At 33.8% G+C, this 27,682-nt stretch overlaps 1 protein-coding gene across 3 annotated transcripts in view; it reads right to left on the reverse strand.

The window, feature by feature from the left end:
- Positions 1 to 27,682, reverse strand: part of LOC128999383 (protein spire-like) — a 191,309-nt gene that overhangs the window by 41,181 nt on the left and 122,446 nt on the right. For all 3 annotated transcript variants that reach the window (XM_054425863.1, XM_054425864.1, XM_054425862.1), the window contains 2 exons: positions 20,642 to 20,884; positions 18,164 to 18,287 (listed from right to left, as the gene is read on the reverse strand). In XM_054425863.1, the coding sequence (XP_054281838.1) occupies positions 18,164 to 18,287; positions 20,642 to 20,884 (367 nt within the window). The remainder of the gene's footprint in view (positions 1 to 18,163; positions 18,288 to 20,641; positions 20,885 to 27,682) is intronic.

Raw genomic sequence — 27,682 nt, forward strand, 5'->3', positions numbered from 1 at the left:
ATATTTTAGACTTGTTTTCGAATGACGAGTTCGTTATGTTGTAGTTAGTTAAATGCAAACAGCAACAGCTAATAATTTTAATGAAGTGGCGTGATTATTACAAGACAAATCTTTAGCAAAATCAATACACTAGCCACTAGCTTACAATAACAGTAGGTCAATCATATGGTGTGACTATTGAAAACGTTATTATTAGTATATAAGCTATAAATACCACTTGCACTGTAAGTCGTCACGCTGATAGCAAAATATGATATGCGGATACTATGATTATATGACATTTTTATTTTCCTCCATTTTGCAGAACAACTTTAAATGCATTTTAGAATGCCAACATTGACTGCTTGAAATGGAAACGAAGCCTTGTATGTTTGTACAATATGGTAAACACCGAAATTCTTAGTTTAAATTAAATGTACAAACTTTTTGGTAACATAGTGGTCGTAATTAAAACAAGAATTAATACAAAACAAGAACCTTATCAACTATACTAGATGAAAAGACAAAATTTCTGAGATGACAAAGATAACTGCGTTAGGCTTATAGAACTTTTAAACAGACAAAAATTATAAAATCTGCAACATTTCAAAGGTCTATTCTAAATAAATAATGTGACAAATACCTGGTTCCGTAGTTATCTTCATTTTAAGTCCGGGTAACACACAAAATAGCACACGGGATTAATCTTGCCGCGTACAGTCAAGTTCTTATCACTACAATGACGGTGCACGAGATACTAACAAGCGCTCTGGTGGGGGGGGGGGAGCTCAACTAACAATGAGGGGGGGGGTTGATCAGCTGATAATGGACTATCCTTAGACAATCTGAAGAAATTTAAAAAGGTAACATTCATACAACTTTTACATAAATTCGTACAAATAGAGGATTTAACTGGGTAGCTGAGTGGTTATAGTGGTCGCCTGACAAATGGATGCCGGTTCGATCATGAGAAATGTCAGTAGCTTTTTGGAGATTCGAAACTACAACTTTTATAAGTGTAAAAAAAACTAAACAGCTGATCTTAGTGACAACGGAATAACAGGATCATTTCACTACAATCTACATTTACTCTTCATTTATATTCAGATAAAAATATGTCAATGTATGCGTCACTGTCTTTAAAGTAAAGATTTACGATTGTCAGAAGAGCCAAGTTTCACTTTTGTTATTCAATAAAAACTTCCGTAAAATTTTAGTAGAAATGTTTTGGCATTTATTTTAAAATTTGGCTGTTGTACGTAGCCTACTTTAGGACAATAAATGGCTTAAATCAGTTTTGAAATTAATTTTGTCATAAGAAAATGCAAGTAGCCATAATGTTACATTAAAAAGGCATGTAATCAAATCTTATTGAGAAGAGGTCGAAAGTATTTTGACTGTATAATCAGTTATTTTAGTGTCAAACTGAAGCAAAAGGAATGCTAGTAAAACTAATAATAATGTTAGTGATTTTATATTAGGACGATAAATAGAACATCAAAAAGGAAAATGATATTTTTGCAAATTTTGCCTTCAGGAAACATCGCTTGAAGAACGCAATATGTAAATTTCAACACAAAAAACAAATTACCACCGTTCCAAACAAAAGTTTCTCAATTCGAGTTGCAACTACCGTGTTGAAACAACAATTGTTGGCGATGACAATGAAACGTTTATCTCAAGTACATAACAATCTGAAATTCACAACATTCGTGCGGGCAGACACAAGGACGGCGCCTTAGCACAAGCTTAAGCTAACTGATAAGCTTTGATAAGCTAACTGTGACTGTTTGCATCACTCGGCACGATGTTGTCAACACTGAAATTACTCGTGGTCTTTTATAAATACCTAGTCCTACATAGTACAACTTATAATTACTACAGGATCAAAAACAATAAATTTCGTACATTGATAATCTTGACATTTATATCGGTCTAAATTATTCTAAGAGCTACTGAAGTTTTGTTTACTAAATTAGCATGTATTTGGATTAAAAGAAATAACCTTGAGAATCTGAAATAGTTGTTTTAAATTGCAAAGATATGACCAAGACCAAGGCTTATTTCATTTTACAGTCAAAGACGAATTTGAAATATCTTTTATTCATACATTTTAATAGAAACCACAAAATCAATTTATTCCAAGTAAACTCCACAATTTATTTCAAGGTATTATTTTATAGGAGTGTAATAAATCTGACAAATGTTTAAAATATAGTCGAATACCGAAGAACGTGGTTGGTTTTGCACTTTTTTGCTGTCCTATCTACTAAATTTAAACAAAATAATACATCTTCAGAGATTAATTATCTTTTATAAAGTGGTGGTAATTTCTTTTTGTCTGTCTATTACGTTTACTGACCGGTAAAATACGGAACAAATAACAAACACTATGTTTAAATGAGTAAAGGAAATATAAATTTGCAGCTATACACCATTTTAAACAAAATCGTAATTTTGAAAACACAAATCCTACAAGGTTCCCAATAATTTACTCACTCAACTAAAATCCTCAGAAATCACACTCGTAATGAACCAACTACACACTAAATGAGCTCACACACCACACACAGATCGCGTAAAGCACACGTAGATTCCGAACAACTGGGCAACAACCGCTAGAGCCGCGCTCCGCACTCCGACTGACGGCGACTCTAGCGGGCCGTGGCAGGGGGACTCCGCCCCCCTAATCACAAGATAATCCCTACATCACGTTGTGCGCGGCTTCCCTTAGCAATCGACGGCTTAACAGCTGTCTCACGAAGTGACGTTGCTTCATCTTACAGCTGGAGTTAACTTTACACCATGAAAACTAAACTTCGAGTTATCGAGGGTCAGAAACTTTCAAGAATAGATCGAACATAAACGGTAAAATTTGATTTATCAAGGTTAAATATTTAAACCTTTTACTTGACTTTTGACTACGATGTTACGATTTTAAAGTATTACAGATCGACTACAAAAGAAGATTTGGATCAATGACATCAAACGAAGACTGCTCTCACTAATCTCAGACTACTGGACTGTTTTCACGTAGCAAAGCTCGGTCCCCAGATACTGAGTTAGAGTGTGAATTAAGTAAAGCACAACGTGCATTAAACATTGTTTTATTATAATCACAGTAAGAATACTGTAGCACTATCAGAACGCATATTAAGCGAGTGTCAAGGAACACTTTTGCCCTCATTACGTTAACAAATCTTGTTCGTTTCTCCTCTGTCAGTGTAATTCATCTCACTTTTGTATACAAGGGGAAAATAGTATCAAGGAAATTAAAACTAAAATATATGTCACTAAAATATATACAAATGTTTTCTGTACATTTTCTGTCAAATGTTTGGAATATTATCTGTTATGTGCATTCGGAATAAACAAGTCTAAACGCACAATTTACCATTGTCAAGCTTAATTATTGATTTAATTTTCCAAAACATAAGTAGACTACAAGAAAACCTTTAATCTTAAAAAACATAATTTAACATCATTATATGTATAAATGCTCACAAACAAAGTCGTTGATTTACAAAACGTGGATTTCTACATATGAAATACGAAATTTCTTTCGATTGCACACAACCATAGCGTTTCCATGAACTAAAACTCCTACCGGATTTGCCAATGTCAGAACATATATTGGGATATTTTATTCGGTTCATCGGTTCAGCAGGATCTTCGTGGTTTGAATTTTGGCCCGCGGCCCGTAGTGCTGTGGCCCTTCCCCCAACACACTTTCTTTTGGCACCAATACCTATACCAATGTAGGCACTTTTGTTTTCTGCTAACCTATAAACCTAATCATGCCTTTAACTTATGTATTCGAAAACACTTTTTTTGAAAGAATATTTATACTGTTGTTCTATCTTTGATCCATCGTACACCATTCTAGATTCTCTAATGTTGTTTTCCGAACACGTTTCGGTCTCATGGAAAAGTTCCAACCAATAACGATATCTATTTTGCAAATTCAATTTGATCTCAATTTAGAATAAAAAATAAAACTCCAATATTAAATTAAGGACGACCGATCTAGTCTAGTGGTAGAGCGTGAGACTTCAGTCCCAGAGGTCCTGGGTTCAAATCCCACCAATCGCCAATGGATTCTATCTAAGTGGTAATGCCGCGACCCCTTCGAGCGAAACCCAGCCCAAAGTAATGTGGAAAAAAATTCCTGGCTAGAACCATTGACTTTGGATTAATAGTCAAAGCTAGAACTTAGAATAATAAAGAAGTAAATTTTAAAAAGTTAAAAACCTCAAAACGAATATATGATGAATAGAACTAAAAAAAAAACAATACACTATTGAGAAAAAGTTAATGCACGGTTAAATCTGCAATGTAATCAGACTAAAATCAACGAATCAAGAATGCGATTCTTTGACAATCGGTACACATTTTTAAGACTTCTGATGGTTACACAATACATTTTGATTTTAGAAACTCTCTTTATCTCTGTACATTGACAAAAGCTTGATTTACATTTTCAAACCACAGATGTCAGGCCAGGTGTAAATGTCAGTAATTCTAAACTATTCCAATGCCACAACGCCACAAACTATGAACGAGGTTGAATGATGCAACCTCGGATACAATCAAGAGTTGCATCGCTCTGGGCGCGGCGTTCGAACATTTCGAAAGTGTAGGTAGAGCCTAAAACCCAAAGTGGATTTGGATTAATATCGGTGTCAAAATCTTCGTAATGCAGTTCACTGGCTCCTAAGGCCCGATTCAAAAGGAACGGGTACAGAGTCCCGTATGTAAACCATTTAAACCAATGTATTCCATACATTTTCATACTTTTAAGTTTCCGATCTTTTAAAGAAAGTTGTTAGATTTTAAGAACTCGGTAACTTGATTATTCTACAATCTAGCTTAACTAATGTTATCAACAAAATCTAAAGTGGAAAATTGGTGAGATACATTTTTTGAACACGTGAAATCTTGTAGTATATTTAGACCACAGAACACAAAACATTATGTACTACCATTATTTGCAGTTAACTGTCCTTAAAATATGAATTGTGAAAAAGCACAAATTTGATTTGTATGACACTTTCGTGGTATAAGAATACCGAAAATGTACAACCACATACATAAAAACAAGACCCTTGCATAACGTCGTGGCTTACAAACCGCGTGTTTAAGTGTACTGTGGATACACTTGTGCTAAACAGATGAAAAAATAGTTTAAGTTGTGCGAACAATAGTTTAGTTATAATTTCTCTGTACTTAAACCATGGAAAATCAAATGCAATGTTGTTTATTCGTACTTGATTGTCAGCTGCATTGCTCCATTCAATACAAGGGAAATTGCACGGTATTTGAAATAGTTTTGAAAGGAAACTGTATATTTTCCTTCACACTGTTGGTTTTGTCAAAGACCTAGGAAGGAGTTATGCATGGTTGGCCACTATATTGTCGTGTTCATACTATGCCGAGGTGTTTTTATATCTAACGGGAACATAAAGGCTAACGAAAAGCTTAAAAAAATAAGAATGACAAATTTGTGAGGATATGCATTTTATATGGAGTGTTGGTATACGAATATAATATAAAGATTTCCTATATCGATAATCCTTTGAATGTTAAATTGATGGAAATAATTTTAGTATTATTTTGGATTTCGTTTGGCTATTTATACCCTAAAGATGTGTATTCGTAAATGTATATGTACATAAACAAAAGATGAAAAAATAATCTTGACGACATAAAATATGTTTTTGAACTATCGAGCAATAGTCTACAGTCGTTAACTAAACAAATTGTGTAGTCTTTGTTCGTTCACATTAAATATGTCTTGTGAAAACCGCTAATATATTTTTTTTCATCAAAGAGTTTGATCACCAACTCGTAAAGAAACATCGCCTAAAGAACGAAATAGACAATTCCAATTAGTTTACACTTTCAATTTGAATTTGGTATTAAAAAATCCCAACGTAAATAGTGCGTCTAACTCGCCTACGGTGATGAAAGCTTGGCATTGAAGTCGGAATTAATACCACCAACGAAGAATTCGGCTAATTTACCCTATTTGCACGAGGTGAAAGGGTTTTGCAGTGTCACGATGAATCTCTTAACACTGTAACTGTCTTACAGGGCGTGGGGGGGGGGGTACGAGGGGGGGGCACGCGCTCAGAAGGGGGGTTATTATTCCACAAGTCAGTGACGTTCCTCCACGTTCTGCGACGTGGCCAACAATATTTTACGTGTCATCTCTGGACGTGATGGCATCATCTGATGAATATGTGAGGAACCTAATACTGTCTGTAGTGTGTGGGATTGTGATAGTCTTTGAACGAACAGTAGGAATAGTACATAATGTTTAAAGAATGTGATTTTATGGAGAAAGGTAAAGAGAGGTTGACTTGGATGAGGAAAATTGTAACAAAAGTAATCTTGGGGGTTAAAGAATTATATTTAAAAGAGTGGGAAGTAGAACTGGGCTGCATTTAAGTATCTGTCCTACTACACTCACTCGAATGAATGTATCGATCAATATATCGATTATTTCATTCGATATATCAAGTTTGGTTAGGTTAACCAAATGAAATATTCGAAATATCGAACAATCTATATATCGATGTTTTTCATTCGAATGAGTGTAGGACAGATACTAAAGTGCAGCCTAGAACTGTTGTTGTAAAATGTTTCAAGATAGAAACTTTTTGCATAAATTTCGAAATAAAAAATAAAAGATAGAACATTAGAAGATAGTTTACGATCCACGAGGGTTGTAGTTAATAGCGTTGAAACTAAAACTGATATGAGATAATGTAATACAACGTGTAATATGCATATAAACATTTTAATAACAAAATGATACTATGGTATTATACCACCTCATAATTCCACACCACATCATAACTCACACCTCATAATTATAACCTAAACTAACCTAACCTAATCTAACCCAAGGGTGGACAGGTAGACTATGTTTTAGGTTAGGTTAGGTTAGGAAGATTTTGTCATTTAAACTTATTAACATCTTATTTGGAAGACAATTTATCAGTGTGGTCGGTACAGTACCAAAGTACCAAAATAACACATATAGTTGTAGAAACCCGTTAAAATTCTTGTTAAAATATGAAAAAGTCGTCTAATACGTGTAGAAAATAATAATACATATAATGCAAATATTATCAAAATTACAAATCTGCCAACCGGACTATCCGAACAGTAGTACAAACATAGTGCATAACATTATTATTTATGGTAGTTATGACACATGCAAACTACAATCATTGACAAAGTATGTATCTTTGCTATTCTATAATTACTAACAATTGATATGTTTGAATGGAGCAATATTATAAAATCATTTGGTACTTATAATCTTACTGATTCACTTTGTGATTAGCTATACAGTGTCAACAAACAAGTTGATTGCCATTTGTATTAGCCTTGTAATTAGTTCACTTCACAGAACTATCAGCCCACCACTTTGGGATTAAATGGAGCCTTGTTTTACAAATCAAGCAATGTACAGTAAGTGTTTGCCCAAACTCTTAAAACAAATATTTCTCACTGAAACATAAAAAGCTATCAGAGATTTCAATTGCATCACTTTAAACACAAAAATAGGTCAAAAACTCAATTCACTGCTGCCTAGAATACAGGGTGATTTGTACTCAGTGTGACAAAAATTTTTTGGTGTAAGTACAAAGTAAATGGAGTGTGATGATGCATATCAAATGTTCCAAGTCTCAAAATTAGCTTAAAAAAAATTATTTTATGTTTTTAAAAAATAACCATGTTTTTAAACTTAACACAGCGATTTCTCAATTACCTGTATATGGATTTGAGTAGATAATGTAATTTTCGTGTTCTACATTAAATTTTGAACAAGAATAATATAAAATGACGGAGGATCAGTTGTAAACACTCCATAGTAAATAGATTCAAAGATAAAAATTAAGATGTTTGATAAAAATTAAAAAAAACAATGGTCTAATGCATTTTTCACACCCTGTATACAAGAAAGTGTCGGATTATGTTAAAAACTGCGCCATTTTATAAGCTTTCCAACCATATGCTACACTATTGAGTTTTATGTCTGCTAATGTACGCTTTAATGGTTTGAAGATTGCAAAGCATGGTGTCTTTAACATTTAAAACATAGAAAGTCGGCATGTATTAAGCAAATGTTGTATTTTTGTTTCAGCTTGAACAGTAAAACAGTAAACAATTTCCCTGTTTTCTGGTATTCAAACCACTAAAACAAACAAAAACATATCTAAACCTCAATAGTGTAGCATATGGTTGGAAAGCTTATTAAATAGCGCAGTTTTTAACATAGTCCGACACTTTCTTGTATACAGGGTGTGAAAAATGCAATAGACCATTGTTTTTTAAATTTTTATCAAACATCTTAATTTTTATCTTTGAATCTATTTACTATGGAGTTTTTACAACTGATCCTCCGTCATTTTATATTATTCTTGTTCAAAATTTAATGTAGAACACGAAAATTACATTATCTACTCAAATCCATATACAGGTATTTGAGAAATCGCTGTATTAAGTATAAAAACATGGTTATTTTTGAAAAACATAAAATAATTTTTTTGGAAGCTAATTTTGAGACTTGGAACATTTGATATGCATCATCACACTTCATTTACTTTGTACTTACACCAAAAAATTTTTGTCACACTGAGTACAAATCACCCTGTATAAAACATACCACCGCAGAGGCAGCAAATGGGAAGGCAACAGCTGTGTGAAATGCCAAGAGGTATAGACTACCCGGACTTGGCTGGTATTGCGGAAGGTCAGAGTTGCAGTTACGGAGATAATCATGAGATACGTATATCACACGCACACAAACACACACACACCAAGACCTCTAACCGGTCGCTAGTTGAACTTCACCTTAAATAATTCGATTAATAAATAATAAACTAAATTATAAAAAAAACTAAATTAATAAACGAAATAATTCATAGTTAGTTATTTATAGTTTGTTATTTATAGTTGTTATTCATCTTTTTATGTCTTGTTATTGAAGTTTTGTTTTCCAGTTTTTTTTTCACTACTTTTGTACTGACCTGTGATTTTTTTCTGCTTCTGATGAAAGATTATTGTATTTACATGTAAAAATGGTGCATCCGTTAACAAATAAATAAATAAATAAATTCATTATCCCACATTCCCTCATACTTCCCTGCGCGGCGCGTATCACGGTACTTAGCGCAACGTGAAAATGTGTCATAATTCCCATAATGTTGGCATTTGTATCATAATGGTTTTCGTCAAAATTTTCGAGTTTCAGGTTTCTGTGGATACATCAGTATTCGGCACCCCTGAACCCCTGGTATTCGAAGTGATGTCTGAATGTATGAATGTGTAAAGAGTTACAGGCCACATTTCAAAAATAAAACATAACGGTAATCGTCACTGTAGCAGAAAACCTAAGTACTCATCAAAATTATTGTTATTTAAATAGGAAATAAATCTGACAGTGTTAAGGAATATAGTTGAAATCTAGCCAGGCAAATTGAAATTCGCTTAGTCTGCAGGTTTGCAGCGGCGGGGTATTTTATTCATGTTACCGTTTGTATCATGAAATTCCTCCCAAAAATATCTGACTTCCGCACATGATCCAGGATTGTCACCGAGATGAAGACCAGCGTGACAAATATGATGTGACAACGTGTGACACACGGGTGACGCAATATGATTGGAGGAAGTGCGTCCTCATGGGGTCCGGGATACCGGAAAGAAAGCAACCAGTTGAGCTGGTTAACTGGTTACAACTACCAGCTTATTGTGGTCCGAGTGAAGGTAATACAATGAGTTAACCGAGGCTATTTAGATAATTTCGTTAAACTTTCTACTCGTTGTAAATAATGGGCAAACGCCAAGAGGGATAGTAAAGGACTCCTTCACGTTGAAAGATTATTGTACATTTGTTTTAATTTTCTCTCTTAGGTATTTGTAAGGTAAAGAACCACTCATTCATGTTAAAAAATTGATTGTACATTTGTTTTGGATGTTTAGATCTCTTAGGTAATAGATGAAAATCAATTTTATAAAAGTTTGAAATTCTAGCATTTGTTATTGTACAACTTTAAATCACATTTACAAACTTTGCAATGCAGGTTTTCTCTTAGATATGTGCACATATAAGTGGCCGATGTGTGCGGCCGTTGTGTATAATTGCAAACATTGGGAGATTCAAACAACAGCATAACTTCCATATAAATCCCCCTACTTTTTGTATGGAGTTCCATAGTGATGCCATGTGTTTCTTTGCTAACACGGTGGCACATCACATACGTCGATTTTGTAAACACCGAGTTAATAAAACAAAATCGTATGCTTTCGTGATCAAATTAGATTGTCGATCTTGTTATTCAGAAGGGTTACCTCCCGCTATCTCCGCGTCCCGCCACCTCCGTGTCCCGCCATCTCCGAATTTCAGAGTAACCCCTATAATCCTTGGTTACTACCTGCGTTAAGACTTTCCGTCCTAACCTTACCTAACCTAACCTAACCCAACCCAACCTAACCTAACCCACGGGTTAAATTTTCATTAAATCTCCCATCCACGGGGCTTCGCAATGACAGCTACCAACGCAGGCAGTGACGGGATTATAAGGGTCACTCAAGAATTCGGAGATGGTGGGACAGATTTGGGTTCGGAGGTGGCGGAACGCGGAGATAGCGGGAGCACACGTTCAGAAGATGTAAGATTGACCGTTGCACAAGTTTAACGACGTGTTCATATTCCGATAACCAAGATCCAACAATAAGTAGTTATGTTCTACTTGTCTGTTCTATTATGTTTTTTCTACTACGTGTAGTATGTCTTGCTCCTGTTTTATCCTATGTTAAATTCACTCTTTATTATTACATAGTAACAGTTCAAATCGAGGTAAATAATAGATGTTCAGTGTATTTATTATGGAAAGGTATATTGACATGGACCTATGATCAGACTGAAATACCCTGGAAGACATCTTCTTTGAATCTGATCCGTAATAAAAATAAAAAAATCTGACCACGTTTCTAATGTTTTATTTCAATATTGATCTTGTTCAAAATTGGAACCAAATAAGAACATAATAAACATTACAAAGAGAAATAATATTGACACATTTTTCAATTTGTGTAACACATTATAGATTTTTTACATTTAGGAAAATTTGTATAGACCAATTTCATTACATTGCCTTATAAATATTTAACACGAAGTTATTGTATCTACAACATCCACGTAAATTGTCTGATTTTTGTTATATCAGTTAAAGATCTGTAAAAGTGCTAAGGAAATGCTTCCTTTAATTTCACCCCTTTATCAGAACAATGTCCAATCTTAACCCAAGTTAACATTCACTTCACACAAGATATTGTGTTATGGGAGAACTTATTTAGAGTAATATTAAACGCCCTACACTGATATACTGAGTATCTACTGACAATTTGACAAAAACTCGAACACTGAAACGCTATCAAAATCACACAGTAGCTAACTAGGGCGTGTCATGGTGTAGAGGTGTACAGCGGTGAAGGTATAGGTGAAGGATACGAGGGTGGCCTTATTTCAGCACGAACTATACCAAGGCCTTGCTTCACGTGTCTGTCGGTTTGTCGTGATTGTGAGATTGTGAGCTCACCACAGAAACACATTAGAGGCCTACGCGCTTCTTGCTGAACGTTCTGCAAGATGTACAGTAAAGCTAGTGGGGATAACAGTAGCTTATGTCAAAACGTGTTTCTGTTATGAATACCTTATCGATGGATAGAGTAATAGAACACAAAGACTTATAATTCGATTGAATCAAATGAAACGTTTAATATAAAAAAAACAATATTTTGAACCATTGTAACATTTAATTCATGGTACATTGTGCTAGGGCACAATAATTGTATATTTTCGAGACCACGTCGAACCTTTTCTTTGTGTTATAAAATCTACAAACGCCCGTCACCATGCAAATACTTGAATCAAGTGATTGTAAACAGTAAAGTACCTTTTAGGTATAAATAAAATGGAAAAGTCAATGGTGACTGTAGCGGCAAGATAGTACAAATCAGCTCGTCTCAAACCGTAAACCTCTGACTTATCAGCCCAAAACCTTATACAGAGCTGCTATAAACCAGCAAGACATTATTTTATCGTTTCCAACACTTTCCTTACAACAAGGCTAAACAGGAATATATTTAGAACAAAATTCTATCAAATCTTAGTTTGGTAAGGGTATAAGTATTTATCCATGGCGTGTATAAGGATAAATTATGTTCAAAATACATTTATGAAACAAATTAAACGTGGATATTTTTGTGACTAAACAATATCAAAAGAGCGTGATCCGAAAATATGCTGCTACATGTCATCTACTATAATTTGTGAACGACTTCAAAATCTTCTCTTTGTATCACATGTTACCAGAGATAATTGTACTGAATATTTCAGTTATCTGTGATGATAGTTAATGAATATGTTTCTTAAGTAAACTGTTACCAATATCCAACGACAACAATCAAAGTCAAATATTGTAGTGTCGTTAAACCGAATGAGTCGCAACATTGTTATACAACGGTTGCAGCACGTTAAAAACTTGATGTAACAAGACATTATAGTTATACAGTTATAGTGCTCGCCTAACAATCAAAAGGTCGCCGGTTCGATTTTGAGAAAGTCATTAGCTATTTGATGGCTCGAAACTTTACCTAGCTGTTCCTGATCATGATCCTGGCTGATAAAAAACAACTGATCTCAACAACAATGCTACAATCATGTAACACAATTCTGCATTCATCCTCTACTCATATTTGAGTTAAAATACGCACATAGGTGGCGTCTCCATTTTAATAAATAATAATTAATTGGTTAAATTGAATGACAATTACTTACACAGAATCGGTCATGATACTCCACATTGAAAGAACTATAATGTCAATTTGTATTTTAAATGTAAGTTTACAAAGAAGTTTGTGATTAGTTCGTCGTAAAAATATATTAGCCAGGTAATACAGTAATAATAAATAATTATTAATAATAACAGAATTCCAAACATTTAGTTAAAGAACCGCTTCCATTGAACATATATTGTAGGAGCGCCTTCTAGCATTAGGCGTAGTACTATACAAGAATGTGCTGCGGCTAGCGTACTTCTATTAGCAGGCGCTGTTAGTGGAGATGTCATTAGTAGCATTTACAAAATAATAATACCAAGGTGTTTATTTATTATATGTTCATATTACGTATTAATTGATTTGTTCTAAGCAAATTTGAACTTAAATCTTTAATTGTATTTAGCTAAGTGAATATTTTACAGTAAAATTAATAAATAAGTTTACTCGTAAGTGCTTTTTATGTATTTAAAAAACACAACAAACAATTCATTATTTTCTTAAAAATTCATTTTCAGCATGATCAATGATGAGCATGATATGACGTCATGATGTTTTTCTTCATCATGCCAGCTGTAAAATTAAATTGTCAAAGGAAGTCAAATTTTACCAAACAAAGAGCAAATATGTTTTCGATTATTTTGTCTACAGTAATTTAGCTTTATTTTATGACTACACATTTTGAGTAGCTGGACGTAGAATTTATCTGACCAACTCTTAAGGTAAAGCAAAACTAACCCTATTCTCCCCAAAAAAGTTTTTCAAAAAGTTACTTACAATTGTCTAGCTTCTAAACTCATTTTGATGTCATTATCCAGATAATAAGTATTTTCAAATTAAGCGTTGTTTATTTACAATAAAGACTTTTATAAAATCTATAGAAACAGGAATATACCGAGATACGACGTTAGAAAGAGACTCAAGCTTTCAGAAGTTCCGAATTACTCCAACTTCAGCTTTTACACAAGTTTCCAGTTAAACCCATATAATCTCCTCAATAAAAAGTTCGCAATCTTGGGTTTGACTGCAAGAAACATTTATCTGCAAGCTGCAGTGTTTATATGGTCAAGGCACGCCATTAACTGCATTGTTATTTCTACTGCAAAGTTATTCTTATTTACATCTACTCGTTCACAATTTTATTTAACGAAGGCACGTACACATGAACAGTATACACATTACAGTTCAAAAAGTTTAATTAAATTTGTAATTTAATTTAATTAAATTAATGCACAGCAGAGAAAATGAGTAAAGTTAGTCTGAATGAAAATAACTATATTTCAAACCACAGTTTTGGTTGGAAGATAATTAATTCACACCGACAACAATTTAACACAATAAACCCTCAACCAAAATGTTGGAAGAAAAATTGAAATTTAATTTAATGACATTGTTGACTTAATAATCATATAAAATACTGTGATTGTTTATTCTATGCCAAAACAACACTTTTTTGCGCTGCCCGTTGTGCAAAGCCAGATTATTCAATCTAATAGCGCCTTCAAAATGCAACCACAATCCGCTGCCCAGACATGCTTGACACACATGCGGCATACTGAAGGCGTTTTGTTAGTCTACTTTTGTAGGAAGGCAAGACTATTAAATCGTTTCACAAAATAATTCTAAATAGCAATAAAATGATGATTAATTGAGTGCTTGTACGAATGTTATAAGAGATTTTAGCCTAATCACTTTTATCGAAATAATACTGACAATTTTGAATGATTACATGAAGAAGCAAATTCATAAAATAGATAGTTAGGTACTATAGTTCGGCCGCTTAGAAAACGACCTGCACGCTAATGCTAAACCAATGCTGGAGGAGGTCGCTTTCTAAGCGGCCGAACTATAATCATATTATTTATACTTTTTCCAAACTATATTGTTATTTGAAGATCCGAATGTTTTATACAGAAATTACAGAGCGAGCAATAGTGCAGAACACTTTCAAACACGTTAAGACAAAAGTGGAAAAAAAAGTATTTTCTGTAATAAAACGTTTCGTTTTGGTAATTCACGATCGTAGACAAGTTTTGGGTACTAAAAAGTACGATTTTGTGTAATACTTGAAATAAAACAACTTTGACATCTTTTTACCAATCCTGTTTTTAGACACTTACGATTTTTCAAGAACAATTTTGTTTAAGGATTTCACAAATTTGATCTAAAACCTATATCTTTATGACGAACTTATTATTCCTCTATGCAATACTCAGTACAGTATGTTGATCAATGGATTCAGATACAATTCAGACGGAACTCTGTTTGTCTACAAATAACTCGAAATTAAATATGCATTATTATGCAGATCAATCTTGGTTTAGGCCAGCTATAATTTGATTGCATATTTCAACTGTATAAGACCAACTCCAATATATATTATAATTTATAAACATGTAAAAGATAATGTTGGTACATTTTTGAGAAAAAAAATAACCAAACAAGCAAATCTTACTACCAATATCAGAATCGGATTCATAAATAAAATTGCTAATAAAATATAGTTTCAATGCAATTGGAGTACAGTTTGATTTTGACAGAAACCTAAGTTTTAGTTCAATTAAAAATGTATTCTTAGTAAAAAAAGTTTTAACTAAATTCTTTAAATAAAAATATTTGTTAATCTGAATCCGACAAAGTTTAATGTTTGATATTCCTAAGGGTTAATGTTTTTCTTTGAAAATATAATGCAATTGTGAATTAAAATTATTACGTACTTAACACCCCTCATAAATTAAAATAATAACCCAGTAAATAACTATACTATAATTTTATTAATTCAAATTACAACTGATCATTTAGTAGTTTCTGTGTCGACAAAAAAATGGTAACGTAAAATTTCGTCTTTCAATTCAGGATAGTTTGCTATGTTCCCAGTGCGTCCCGTACTCGCTTGGCCGTTACAAGTCTGTATACTAAAACAAAAAATACACGTTTCGTCTAAAAAACTTTTAAATAGGAGTTAAACTACAATTTATTCACTAGTATAAGAGTAGTAAATACCTCAAGGGCATTTTTACTTTTAATTAAAAAGCTTGTTTGATTTTAAAACGTGAAACGAAATTTAATTTAGCAGCATTTCATTTTGACAACTAACTATGTAAACATTTGTAGTTCCTTCGAACCATGACGGCCCGCCGCAAGACATAGTTGCTTATCAAGTTGCGCACCAACTGTTGAAGGCTTCATATCTCATCGGCATTAGTGTATATTTTTACAGAGCGCGTGGAGAAAATTAATTTAACTATATTTATACATTATTATTTATTGAAATTTACAATAAATTATTCTAGTTAAAATAAGTCAAAATAGACTAAGGATATAAATTTATAAAGCTAAAACAGCTGCATGCAACAGTTGCTGTACCATGTTTTTATGTTTGAAAAAGTTAATCGGAATCTTTTAACTTATATAGTAAACTGTCCTACAACATGAATGTCAATCAATCTTTTAATTCGACGGACTGACAACTAATATTTAAAACTTTCAATATTTGAATTTGAAGCATCACAATGTATAAACTCTTTCAACAGTGACTAAAAGATTGTTTTTTAGTTAAGTTACAATGTAAACTGTTATGTATATTTACAACAACAAAACTATAATAAAGTATTAAAATTTATTGTTACAAAAAAGCTATACAATTTTGAGCTAGAGTTAGGCCTAGTGCATAAGGAGGTCAATTTAAAATATATACAACTTCCAAAAACTAGGTATCTTAATATTTTTGGGAGAAAGGAAAACTTCTCCGAATAATGATGACCCTAATTGGGTGTTGAGGGGGAATTGATAAAAACGAAATTACAAGATAATAATTCACTTAATGGTAATAATATTATTACAAGATAATAAGATTAATAAGTAGTTGGTGTTCTTATTACTACATACATAAACTTAATTCCTATTATCATCTCCACAATATCCCATAACATTTTCAAACAATGAGCAAACATAAACAAAAATACGGCAATTTCCGGGAGTAAATATTTTTTACGCATAAGCCTATACACAAATTCTATGCCACTGTGACGGATAAAAAAATAATAGTTGAAAAAATAATCTTTAAGATACCAAGCCCTTTTCAGTGTTAATCAACATGTACTGTATATAAAACCTGAGAAAAAAAAATTGTCAGCTACATGACATAGCTTATGAATGCACTTGCACTTTCACGCCAGGACATCATTAATTTGTCAACAATCAACTGAACTTCCACATTCTGTTGAGAACTTTCCAACGGAACTTCCTAACTTCCTGATGACCTCGCTGGATGTAAGGTGAAAGGTTAAGTGGCGCTATCAGCTTCTGCTGATGTAAGATGTGATAGTTAAGCTGTATAGTTATGTAAACTTTGTTTATAAGGGTTCTTCACTGGTAGATTTGACAATAAATTATTTTAGAAATGTGTCAAGTCGTATTTGTATCTACAAAAAGTGAACTTTCGTTACATTAATGTTAATAAAACGAAACTATTGCCAGATAAAATTAGAAACTAAAATTTTAACGAGAATGAATAAAATCGTGTACAATTAGAATCTTTTACTTCATCAATTGAGTAACATCCGATCCCGATGCAACATATCAGTACAAAATATATTAAGAGACTTCATCAATGTAACTAAAATATCCAACATAATGCTCATTATAAGTTGAAATTGTCTGGGTAGCCGAGTGGTTTAGGTGCTTACCTTCAAATCTAAAGGTCTTTGGTTCGATGCCAAACAAAACCATTAATAGTCCCAAATAATGTCATTTTATTGAGCTATCAATTAACTATGCTTTCTAACAACAGCTTGTTAGATAGTAACAAGACTATGGCTTGAACCGATTCTTTCAAAAAACGTAACAAATTATCCCTGGCATTGATGCAATAACAAAATTAGAGTTGCCGATGGTTTCAGCTTTTAATGCCAATAGAACAGTGATTAAGCTTTCATTAATTACATTAATTAACAGTTCTGTCTGCCAAGAGAGCTGTAATTAATAGTCCAAGCTAATTACAGTTCCGTAGTATTAATTTGTAACTACAGTATCTAGCCTTCTAGAACGTTTTAGAACACTTTTTTAACGTTTTTACGGCTGATGCGACCAACTTGGTAAAAATACAGTTTTCTTAAACTATTACATAATGTGAATCACGTAGCCTTATACAATTTAATTGTCTGTTAAAGTCTTAACATAATTATTTTCTTCATTAAGTGTTAAGTTCACCTTTTTATTTCTGTGGTGCTGTATACCTTTCCTACACAATCAGAAGCACGTATCTACGTCCTACACATGCAGAAATACACCAATGAATTCTATACTATATGGTTCTTGTTGAACTTACCTTTTTTCTTGAGCGGACTGGCCGAAGGCCTCAGCTTGGCTTGGCCTTGTTTTATTGATTCTAGGAGTTTTTCTCTTGGCGTTGCAGTCTGGTAAGCTTTTGGAGCCAGTTTTCTCTCTGACGCCTGCCAAGAAGATAGCAATTAGATCTGAATTAATTTACAAAATAAAAGTTAATTTGTTCTATAATCTAAGAACCACAGCTCCTAACCACAACTTCATAGCCAACTTCATCTTAACTATATTTTTAGAATATGATCTTAACTTTTGGTCTTTTAAAATTTAACGTGATGTCAGTAGAGTTGTCTAACAATTGTTGATTTTATCGCTGTGTTGTTTATATTTAATTTTAAATGTCACGAAAAATATTTCTCTACAATAGGAAATAAACTTTTAGTCATTAAGTTCATTGCTAATTATTTTTGTTTACTAGTTCAAATGCACAAATAAACTTCTATTGTTAAAATTATTTTTTTATTATATTATAATTTTTCTTCACTGTACTAACTTTAGTGAAACCCCACTTTGTTAAGTCCTTGAAATAATATGTTGGGTTATAAAATAAAAATTTCGTTTTGTGTAAATATATATATTTTATATAAGTATAAATATCCTTCTACTATATTTATATAGTAAAATAATATGAGTACATATAATTTACATGGGATAAAATGCATTAAACAAAAACATCTACACTGTAAGAAAAATAAAAATCCATGAAAAATTAAAGCTAACAATAGCAAGAATGACGTGGAAATTACCGCAACTAACATGGAAATATTTGAAAACCACAACACGAGTAGACAAATTATTCAACAATAAACAATTAAAACAATAAATGAGAAATTCAAAATTAGCATTAGAAACTAAAAACACGTTCCAAACTTGGTTATAAAAACGGTACGTTAGTTGTATAATTTTACGTTTTCGAAAGTCTTTTTACACAAAGAGGCCGTTAAAGTAGTGGCAAAACGTCCTCCTACTCTGCGACAAAGGACCAAGAGGATAATTTAGCTTAAAAAGCTTAGAAAGTGAGTGTCCACCCTCAAATTTACAACGGTTTTAACTGCGTTCCCGAATTAGTAGTGGGCCGTGGTTAAGCTATAAAACTAGTCCCAACTACTTTCTATTTTTCAAGAGCCGAATTTCTGCGGGCAACCGAGGAAATGCCGAGGAAACGTATTATTTATGTCGATAATACGATGGAACCTGTGATTTCTAAAAAACTAACGACCTGTTTATGGTTGTTGAGTTAGAAGGTGTGGTAGTGATTACGCTTAAGATTTTGATAATTATTACGTAATATTTCTTTTTTCGCTTACGGTATTGATACAAGAGAATTAATTTACTAACTATAACATATTGCATTTTAAGTTAGACTTTAAGCGAGACCATTGCACCTGGTCGAACTTAACCAACAAAAAAATATTAAATACTATAAAACGATTACAATAGCCAACAAGAATTAAAACAATAGTAAATATTTGACAATGATAGTGCAGAATTATGCATTTTAATGTTTACTCTGAATTCGGTGAATTTATTGTTAATTAGTAGATTTATTCACCTAATAACAGTCTCGTCATCTTTCTGCTGCATATGTCTCTCCTTCACCCTTATCCTCAATTTTATTATTTTGCCTTCTCGCTTACCTTAACGTCTTACTTCTATAATCCTTTCATCTACTTATCACCATTTTCTCACCCCTCGCCCTTTACAATTTTCCTTAAATATCTCGTAATTTCCCTTTACTTTACCTCGTACCCCATCCTATCTCTCTCCCTATGTCTCTCTTACTCGGCGATATCCTTTCCCTCTCAGTTCTTGTCCTTTAAACTTATACTTCTCACTGGCCTATCATCTTACCCCTGCCTGACCTATGTCTTACCCTTACCACATCCCTCTTCTATATCTCCTCAAATATCTTGTTTGGCCATTTTAAGTTGCCCTCCCTTGCAATAACCTTTCACCCCGACATTGAGACTTGCCCTTATCCATTTCTACTACTTTACCCACTTCCACTGTAAACTTTTCCTTCAACATTTCTTTGAGGTTATTTATCTTACCTAATGTCCTACTATCTTCTTTCAGACCTATTTTCCTCTTTACCTTGACCAATCTCACCTTTATAAAATAATTTAGTCTTAATTTTGAAAACTACCAATTTTGAAAACCAGCAATAGGAACACATTTCCGACCTTAGTTCCTATCTTCTCTTACCTTCACCCCGAAATTCCTTTGCTTATCATCTTACCTTTCTATATTTTTCACCCTTGTATCATTCTACACCTTCCTCTCCTTTACCTTATTTTTTAAATTTACATCTTCCTTTAACTCAATCTCTTACCCCGACCTATCATCTTTCCTCCACCCCCCCCCCCTCAACCAATCACCCGCCTTCTCCTCTTTACCCTTACATTCCTCAACCATCACACTCCCCATTTCCTCACCCCTTCCCATATCCTCCACTATCTCTCACCTTTCTCAGTGGTGGCCTGGACCTGATGAACTCCAGTATGACCGCATGTGCGTCCTTCTTCACCCTATGAGGAATCGTTCCGTCCACCATGACTTTGTTCAACTTGTACCTCCTACTGCGGATGTCGTCCATCAGTATCTCGTATGGCGTCAGTTCGTACTCTATGGGAGTTCTGCTGTAGCACACCTTCTTAAGTTGTACTCCATGCCTCAACTCGCGGATCACCTGGACCCAGAGGCGAGCCTGAAAATGAATAAAATGTGTTAAAATACTTCACAGCATTGATCTTCGTATATTCGCATCAAATATTAAACTCAAAGGCGTAAGATTCATCCATTTTTAAGAGAAACCAGACTGCTGTTTCGGGGATGAGCTGGTCTAGTGGTGCCGGTTCCGGAGGTATCGAGTTCAAATCCTGCCAATCACCAATGGATTTTATCACAGTGATAATGCCATGACCTCCTCTAGACATTGTCTGAACAATTGTAGGAAAAATGTGGGCTAGGAAAAAATAGAGAAAGAAGAAAAACATGGTGTAGCCTAGACGGGGTGCAGATGTGGTCCTTCCAATTAAATATAGCAGCCAATCTAAAACTATAAATTTTTATTATACTGTTTAAACAGGAAATAAGAGAACGAAGTTGCCGGAAATTTATTCTATACGTGTCAAAATTGCTGTTTGAAAGGGGTCATTGCCTACTAACTAACCACATGTTCGAAACTGACACCTGCTACGAAAAAATAATGACGTCACAGGTTAATGATATGTATGAATATTATCTCGTAAAATTATAATCAATAGCTACAACCATTATTTGTTAGTGTGTGTTCGGAGTGTCGATCCGTTCTTAAACCTTAATTTTAATGCCGACTGTTTATATAATAATTACAAGTAATTACTACCCAGTAATTGTAACCCAGTACTTTTGTATATGTAAAAAACAATCTACAGGCAACTTTAAACTTCCCTCGAAACAGTATAGGCTCCTACTACAATATTTTGTTTTCTTATGCTAAATTTGCAATAAAAACGGAGTTTAAAAATACTCTATTTTCACACTATCGCATGATTTGTTTGTACTACTATTTACTTCGATCTGAGAGGAACAATCTATATCGGCAAACCTCGGTCTTGAGTGGAATTGTAGCAAAGGATGTGTTGTGTATTCATTATATTATTGTACAGTGGAACCTCATTAACAAAACTCTCAATTATAAGTCAAATCTAGATAATAAGAGTCATTTTCTCCAAGTATTTATTTTACCCCTAAACACATGTTATTTTAGACTTCGATAAGAAGTCGACCTTGATTACAAGTCTTATTTAGTTCCCATGAGTCTTGTTATCAAGGTTCTACAGCTTGTCTCGAAGGTTGTATCAGTGCATTCGGAACTCGCCGGGTGGGCATTAATTGCGCCAGGTAGTCGGGTATTCCTGAATTGCGCCAACTACTCCATGGAGCCACCCAATACTTTCAGTTCATTAACTGCACCAAGTGGCGGCCTTCGATGACCGTATTATTGAATAGGTTATAGGTTTGGTTAGGTTATGTTAGGTTAGTATGACATACTAGGGTTGCTTTCAGAGAGGTGAAAGCCAGTTGAGCGGAACAAACGTGATTTGATATTTGTATAAGTAACTAAATGTAAAAAAAGTCAATAGATGTATTATGTTAGTTTTGCTATGGTCAAAGATCCAAATCCTAATGTTCTTTTCATTTGGTTTTTATGTAGTAATTTGCTAGAATCTTAACTTTATATAAAGTCAATGCTAGAATACAGTATATGGTTTATACTTGATTAAGATCATATACAAAGTTAAGACCATATGCAAACATTTTTGAAATCTTTTCCCCGTTTAACCAACTATTCCAAAAGATAAAAATTATATGGTGCAACACAAATAAACAACTTGATCACCTACCTACCTCCCTAATCTAACCTTACTTCAAAACACTTAATGTAGTCACGAATACTCATAAACCCCGACCTACCTCCACACATGTCTAAATTAGATCAGTGTTCAATCTGCGTTTTATGAATAAGTGTAATAACTTACTGCACCGTCGATCATAATATAACCTGTGATGTATTATCGGATTGTTAAATATCGATTTCGATGCGGTTCGATATATCACTTAATAAATCCTGATTTCAACATTGGCTGTTTCTAATCAGCTGGCAACACAAATAGGTTCCCAAGAAAGTAGTCACTGGTCCGTATCCCTCCGCTCCTTGTTTATACTCCGCGCATTGAGAAAGTAGTTCCGTATATTTTCTCGATTTTCAGTGAATTCCACGCCTTAAACAAATGTTTTAACGGCATTTTCTTGTTTATTAAAATCATAGGAATGGTTTAAAAACGTTTAAAAGAAAAGTCTAAAAAGTTCAGAAATACCTTATGATTCTCTTGTTTACATTTTTCTTGTAAACAAAAAACTGTCATATGGCTACTTTAGTCCCATAAGCCTAATGTTAAAATTTGGAAATTTTAAGTTCGTTTTAAATTGCATTAGCATTATCTAATTGAAATTTGTTTGTTTATTAACCATCTCACTATTAGTCTAAGTAATCTTGTTAAGTTTAGCTGAAATGTGTTCTGCCGTTATTGAGTGATGTTGCTTTATTTGTTGCATTGAAGTTGATCCCAAAGAGCTACGCTCGCTTCGCTCGCTCCGCTCAATAAACAAGAACCTTCTGCTGGCAATTCACACTACCTGGCTTGGTCTTGGCGCAACTAAGGAACAATTTTGGGACCCTTTAAGGGCTTGGCGCAATTGAGGAACTCTTTGGCGCAAGTAATGCACAACTATAATCGCCATTTAACAAGACTCGCACATCTTCCCGAAGACAGGAAATCCACAGTCCACCTTGATTGTAAAAGTTAACCTTCTATTTCATCTTTGAAGTGCTCACATGCTTAAAAAAATAACTTCCTGACTCCTGATATTTATAGAGAAATACATTTTTAACTAAAAAGAGGATTTTGCCACGCCAAAACTCCTTGTGTCGATTGTAGGACAGAAGACAGCAGTTACAATAAACTAGGCCAGGGCAGATCTCCAGATAGCAGAGAAGCACGCAGCACGACTGGACTTGCATTTGCATGTGGGTCGTCCACAGCACAGCATACCTCCATATGGCGACAGCGTGGAGCTAATATACCATAGTACATCTCCAATACAAGGTTGTAGTAGCCTGAGTCTTATTATTGTTTGTGAACCAACAACTGTGGGCTCCGAACCACTTACGGAATCACCACATGGGAAGGTTATACCCATGTGTGCTGATTGGTAAATGGAGATCAAGCTGAACACAGTACAATGCAAGTGGAAAAAATCGGGCAGGTTTCAATCTACAACATTATCTACAGTAGGCATTCATCTTGTTCTAAAAACTATGGCAATTTTCGAAAACTAATAGGCCTATTAACTAAAATGTTATGTAATGGGAATCAAGAGGATTTCCAGCTCTTAATTATCCAAGACCAAAAATATTGTATCTAAATATTAAGGATTTCCTAAACAGCGACTAAACGAGAGAATATGTCTAGACAAACTGATTGCCGAGGAACACGGAGAATTACATTCCGAAAACCCAATCTCAAATCACGGGTCAACGTTTATCAAAACGTAATCAGGCGGAGCGAAGCGTGTGAACGGAACACGAAAATACCGGGTTAAGTGTTGATTACCAGCAAACAGGCATCACACACAACCGTGGGTATACGGGTATATAACTCACACACACGCACGCACACAATCACCTATCACATCACACCTTCTGACATTGTTGAAGACATCAGTTCCAGGATATAGGCATACACTGAAGCCATACCTCTTATTGTATAACGTTGGTAAGGCAGTTGCAAATATTTTTTAATGAGGGAGGTTACCAAAAGTACAATGTAAAATAGTCACAAAATAATTAGATTTCACATCAACGATTTTAATTACTTCTTTCAAATAGTGATTTAATACAAGATTGTTAGCATATTGATGTTTTCAGAGGACGCTACAATTTTGTGCAACTTCAAATTAGTAATTTCTGTTTTTACACAGCGTTGGGGTGAGGAGCTCATAGCAATGCTGTAAGTTGAGGTATATCCAGCGAGCACATGCAATTTCTGAGTATATCACCGTAGCCTATTGGCATTGGGACGATAATATACCACAAATATATCGCTATGACAGACGTATTTATTTACGTAATATTACAGACAATGGAATGATTATTTATTCCCTTGTCTGTGGTCCATTATCAGGTTTTCTAATGGGCTATTTTGAACATTCACATGCACGACAGATACTGCAATACTCTCATTTAGTATTGCCATTTAGGACCATATTTTGAAAACTACTGGTATACAGTAGTACAGTACACAAACCATTTTGACCCTTGAAGCATTTAACTTAGTAGTAAACGTTAGCGATTCAGGTCGTTTCTTGATAATTGTTTTCGAACTTATCTTTTTCAGCTCCACGAATTTCTTGAATAGTAGATTACGCAACGAGTACGTTAACACTATTTACGCGAGTTACGTACACTACTTTACCTACGACAGTGTTTTAATTACTAAAATCACTACTCATAAAACTTCTAAGTGGGGTTATGTTTTCGTTTATAACCTCTCATTTCCACTGACAGTGTTGCAACGAAACATTGTACCAAAAATTGCACCACCCAACAATTAAATTGGCCTGAACAGCTGATTAGTTGAAGTTTGAATCATTACAATTTTACTTCTTCTCTCTCAATCCTTGAACCTCACTGGTCATTTACCCGTGTTGTTATGAGTAAAATTATGCTGTTATGAAAGTACAAATGCTTTTATGAGAAACTTTTCAATTCTAAGATCTGTACTGAAACGGCTACTTTATACAACGGTCGTAGGTAAAGTTTTTTAAATGACCAATGAGGTTCAAGGATTGAGAGAGAAGAAGTAAAATTGTATAATTACGTAAACCACACATAAAGTGATTGCTGTTACCAATTATACTTTTTCACCCATTTTGTCTTTCTCAGCCTGCCTACCTCCATCGAAACTCCTCCCATAATATTAAATATACTACAACAGTTATAGTTAGCTAACAACCCCTCCCATATTTTTTAATATATAACAGTTACAGTTAGCTAACACCACTTAAGTTTACTATTTACAACTGCAATCGTAAGAAAACTTGACACAAACGTTGAAGGAAAGCAACAACACTTGCACTGGTGACACAATGGGGTCAGACCACTACAAGCACCACACATTTACTCTCGCTTTCTTCTGGCTGCGAGTCAACTTGTTAAGCTACATGGCAGCTTGTGGATGTAGATTGCAGGCTACATGATAAAGAAACTCAGTCAGAGGAAGTCTACCATTGTGTTTGGTTTGAATTAACGTCTACAAAATTATGTTTATACAATAAGCGTGATCATGTGTGATAGAAATATGACTATCTGCTGGGAAATAAAAGGATTTAATGGTGATCTTCTGTGTATAGTTTAAAACTTTGAACCTAGGAATATTCTTATTATTTGGGAGTGTCATATTGCGAGGGGTATAGAAACTACAATTTACTCAGGTACATTTGTAGAATTAGATTATAAACCTATTTAATAGTACTTTGCAATGCTGTGTGTCTGATGGAATACAACAACAAAAACAACACTCTTTTAAAAAATAATATAAAACCCCAAAGTACATATTCACTTGCATACTAAAAAGACAGTTCTTTATTGTATGCCGTACGATAGATAGTACTGTATAGCTATTTTCAAAGTTATACAATAGTCTACGATCACATGACTATCTATAGTGATGAGGTTGTAAGAATATTTACATCTACGTTTAGAAAAAATGTAAGATTTTTTCATACAGAGATAACTTAATAGTTTTCGCACATCACTTTAGCACCAAAGACCAGTTAATATTTTTCGAGTCCACTTCCCTCAAGACACAACTCAATAAAACTGTTTCATTATACACATTCTAATTTACTAAATTGCTGGATTTCAACCTCTAACTCACACAATTTCACTACTCTAAGGAGTTATTTTATGTTTGAGGATAAACGATTCGATTGATTAGTTGTGAGAACAGAAGCCATAGAAGAGTTAGGGAGGGTCTCAAAGAAGGGTTGGTGTTCAGTCTGTACTTGTACTAAGGAAGCCCTGAGCTTCACGTGAATTCAGGGTGTATTTACATAAAACTACGTCTGAAATCCCTGAATGAATGTAGTGAAAGCCATAACAATTTTGTATTAGTAAAAAATGCTTTCATGCCATCAATATGATACTAAATGAAGTGTAAAATAATAGTACTTCTAAAAAGAGGAATCCTTCTAATAAAAAAGTTAGAACATTTTGTAAGATACTTAAGTTGGATTCAACTTGGAAAATTTCCCTGGGGAAATCTTCAACATGATCATTAAGAAAGTGTCACGAAGCAGAAACATTGTTTTAGCCTTTTTGTTCTCCAATACTAAAGAATTTGTATATTTATTCAAATCTGAAGTTTGAAGTTGAAAACCTGCGAGGAAAATTTACCTAGGAGCTTAGGAGCTTTCACATAAAACAATGGTTTTTGGAGGGCATTTGTGACATATTGTTTTTATATTTTTGATCCTCAAAATGTTTAAAGCTTTGTGGACCCAAAGTTTTAACTTTGCTTGAAACCTTAAACGTAAAAGTTCCTGGATGATTTTGGAATCATTAACATGAATTCGTGTCTTTTGGTAGTCAAAGAGACAGTAATTTCAAAAGTGTAGCTAGAGGATTAAAAAAATCTATCAATGGAGAACTACCTGTAGGTTTTGGAAATCATTAGCACATACTCATGTCTTTTGGATAACTACGTTACTATCATATACATTGTACTAAAATGTAGCTGGAGGATTTTGAATATTTATCAAGGAAGAACTATCGGCAATGAAAACATTAACACATAAAATCTTTTGGATGACGAAAAGGGCTTCTTTCGAGGGAGAATTGCTTGGAGGAAAGCAATTAACTTATAAACTGTCCTTCCGAATACACAAAGTACTGAGGAAA

This window comes from Macrosteles quadrilineatus, unplaced genomic scaffold, assembly GCF_028750875.1.
Source record: "Macrosteles quadrilineatus isolate MER2022 unplaced genomic scaffold, UCM_ALF_1.0 Scaffold_8__2_contigs__length_117827958, whole genome shotgun sequence".
NCBI classification, from domain to species: Eukaryota; Metazoa; Arthropoda; class Insecta; order Hemiptera; family Cicadellidae; genus Macrosteles; species Macrosteles quadrilineatus.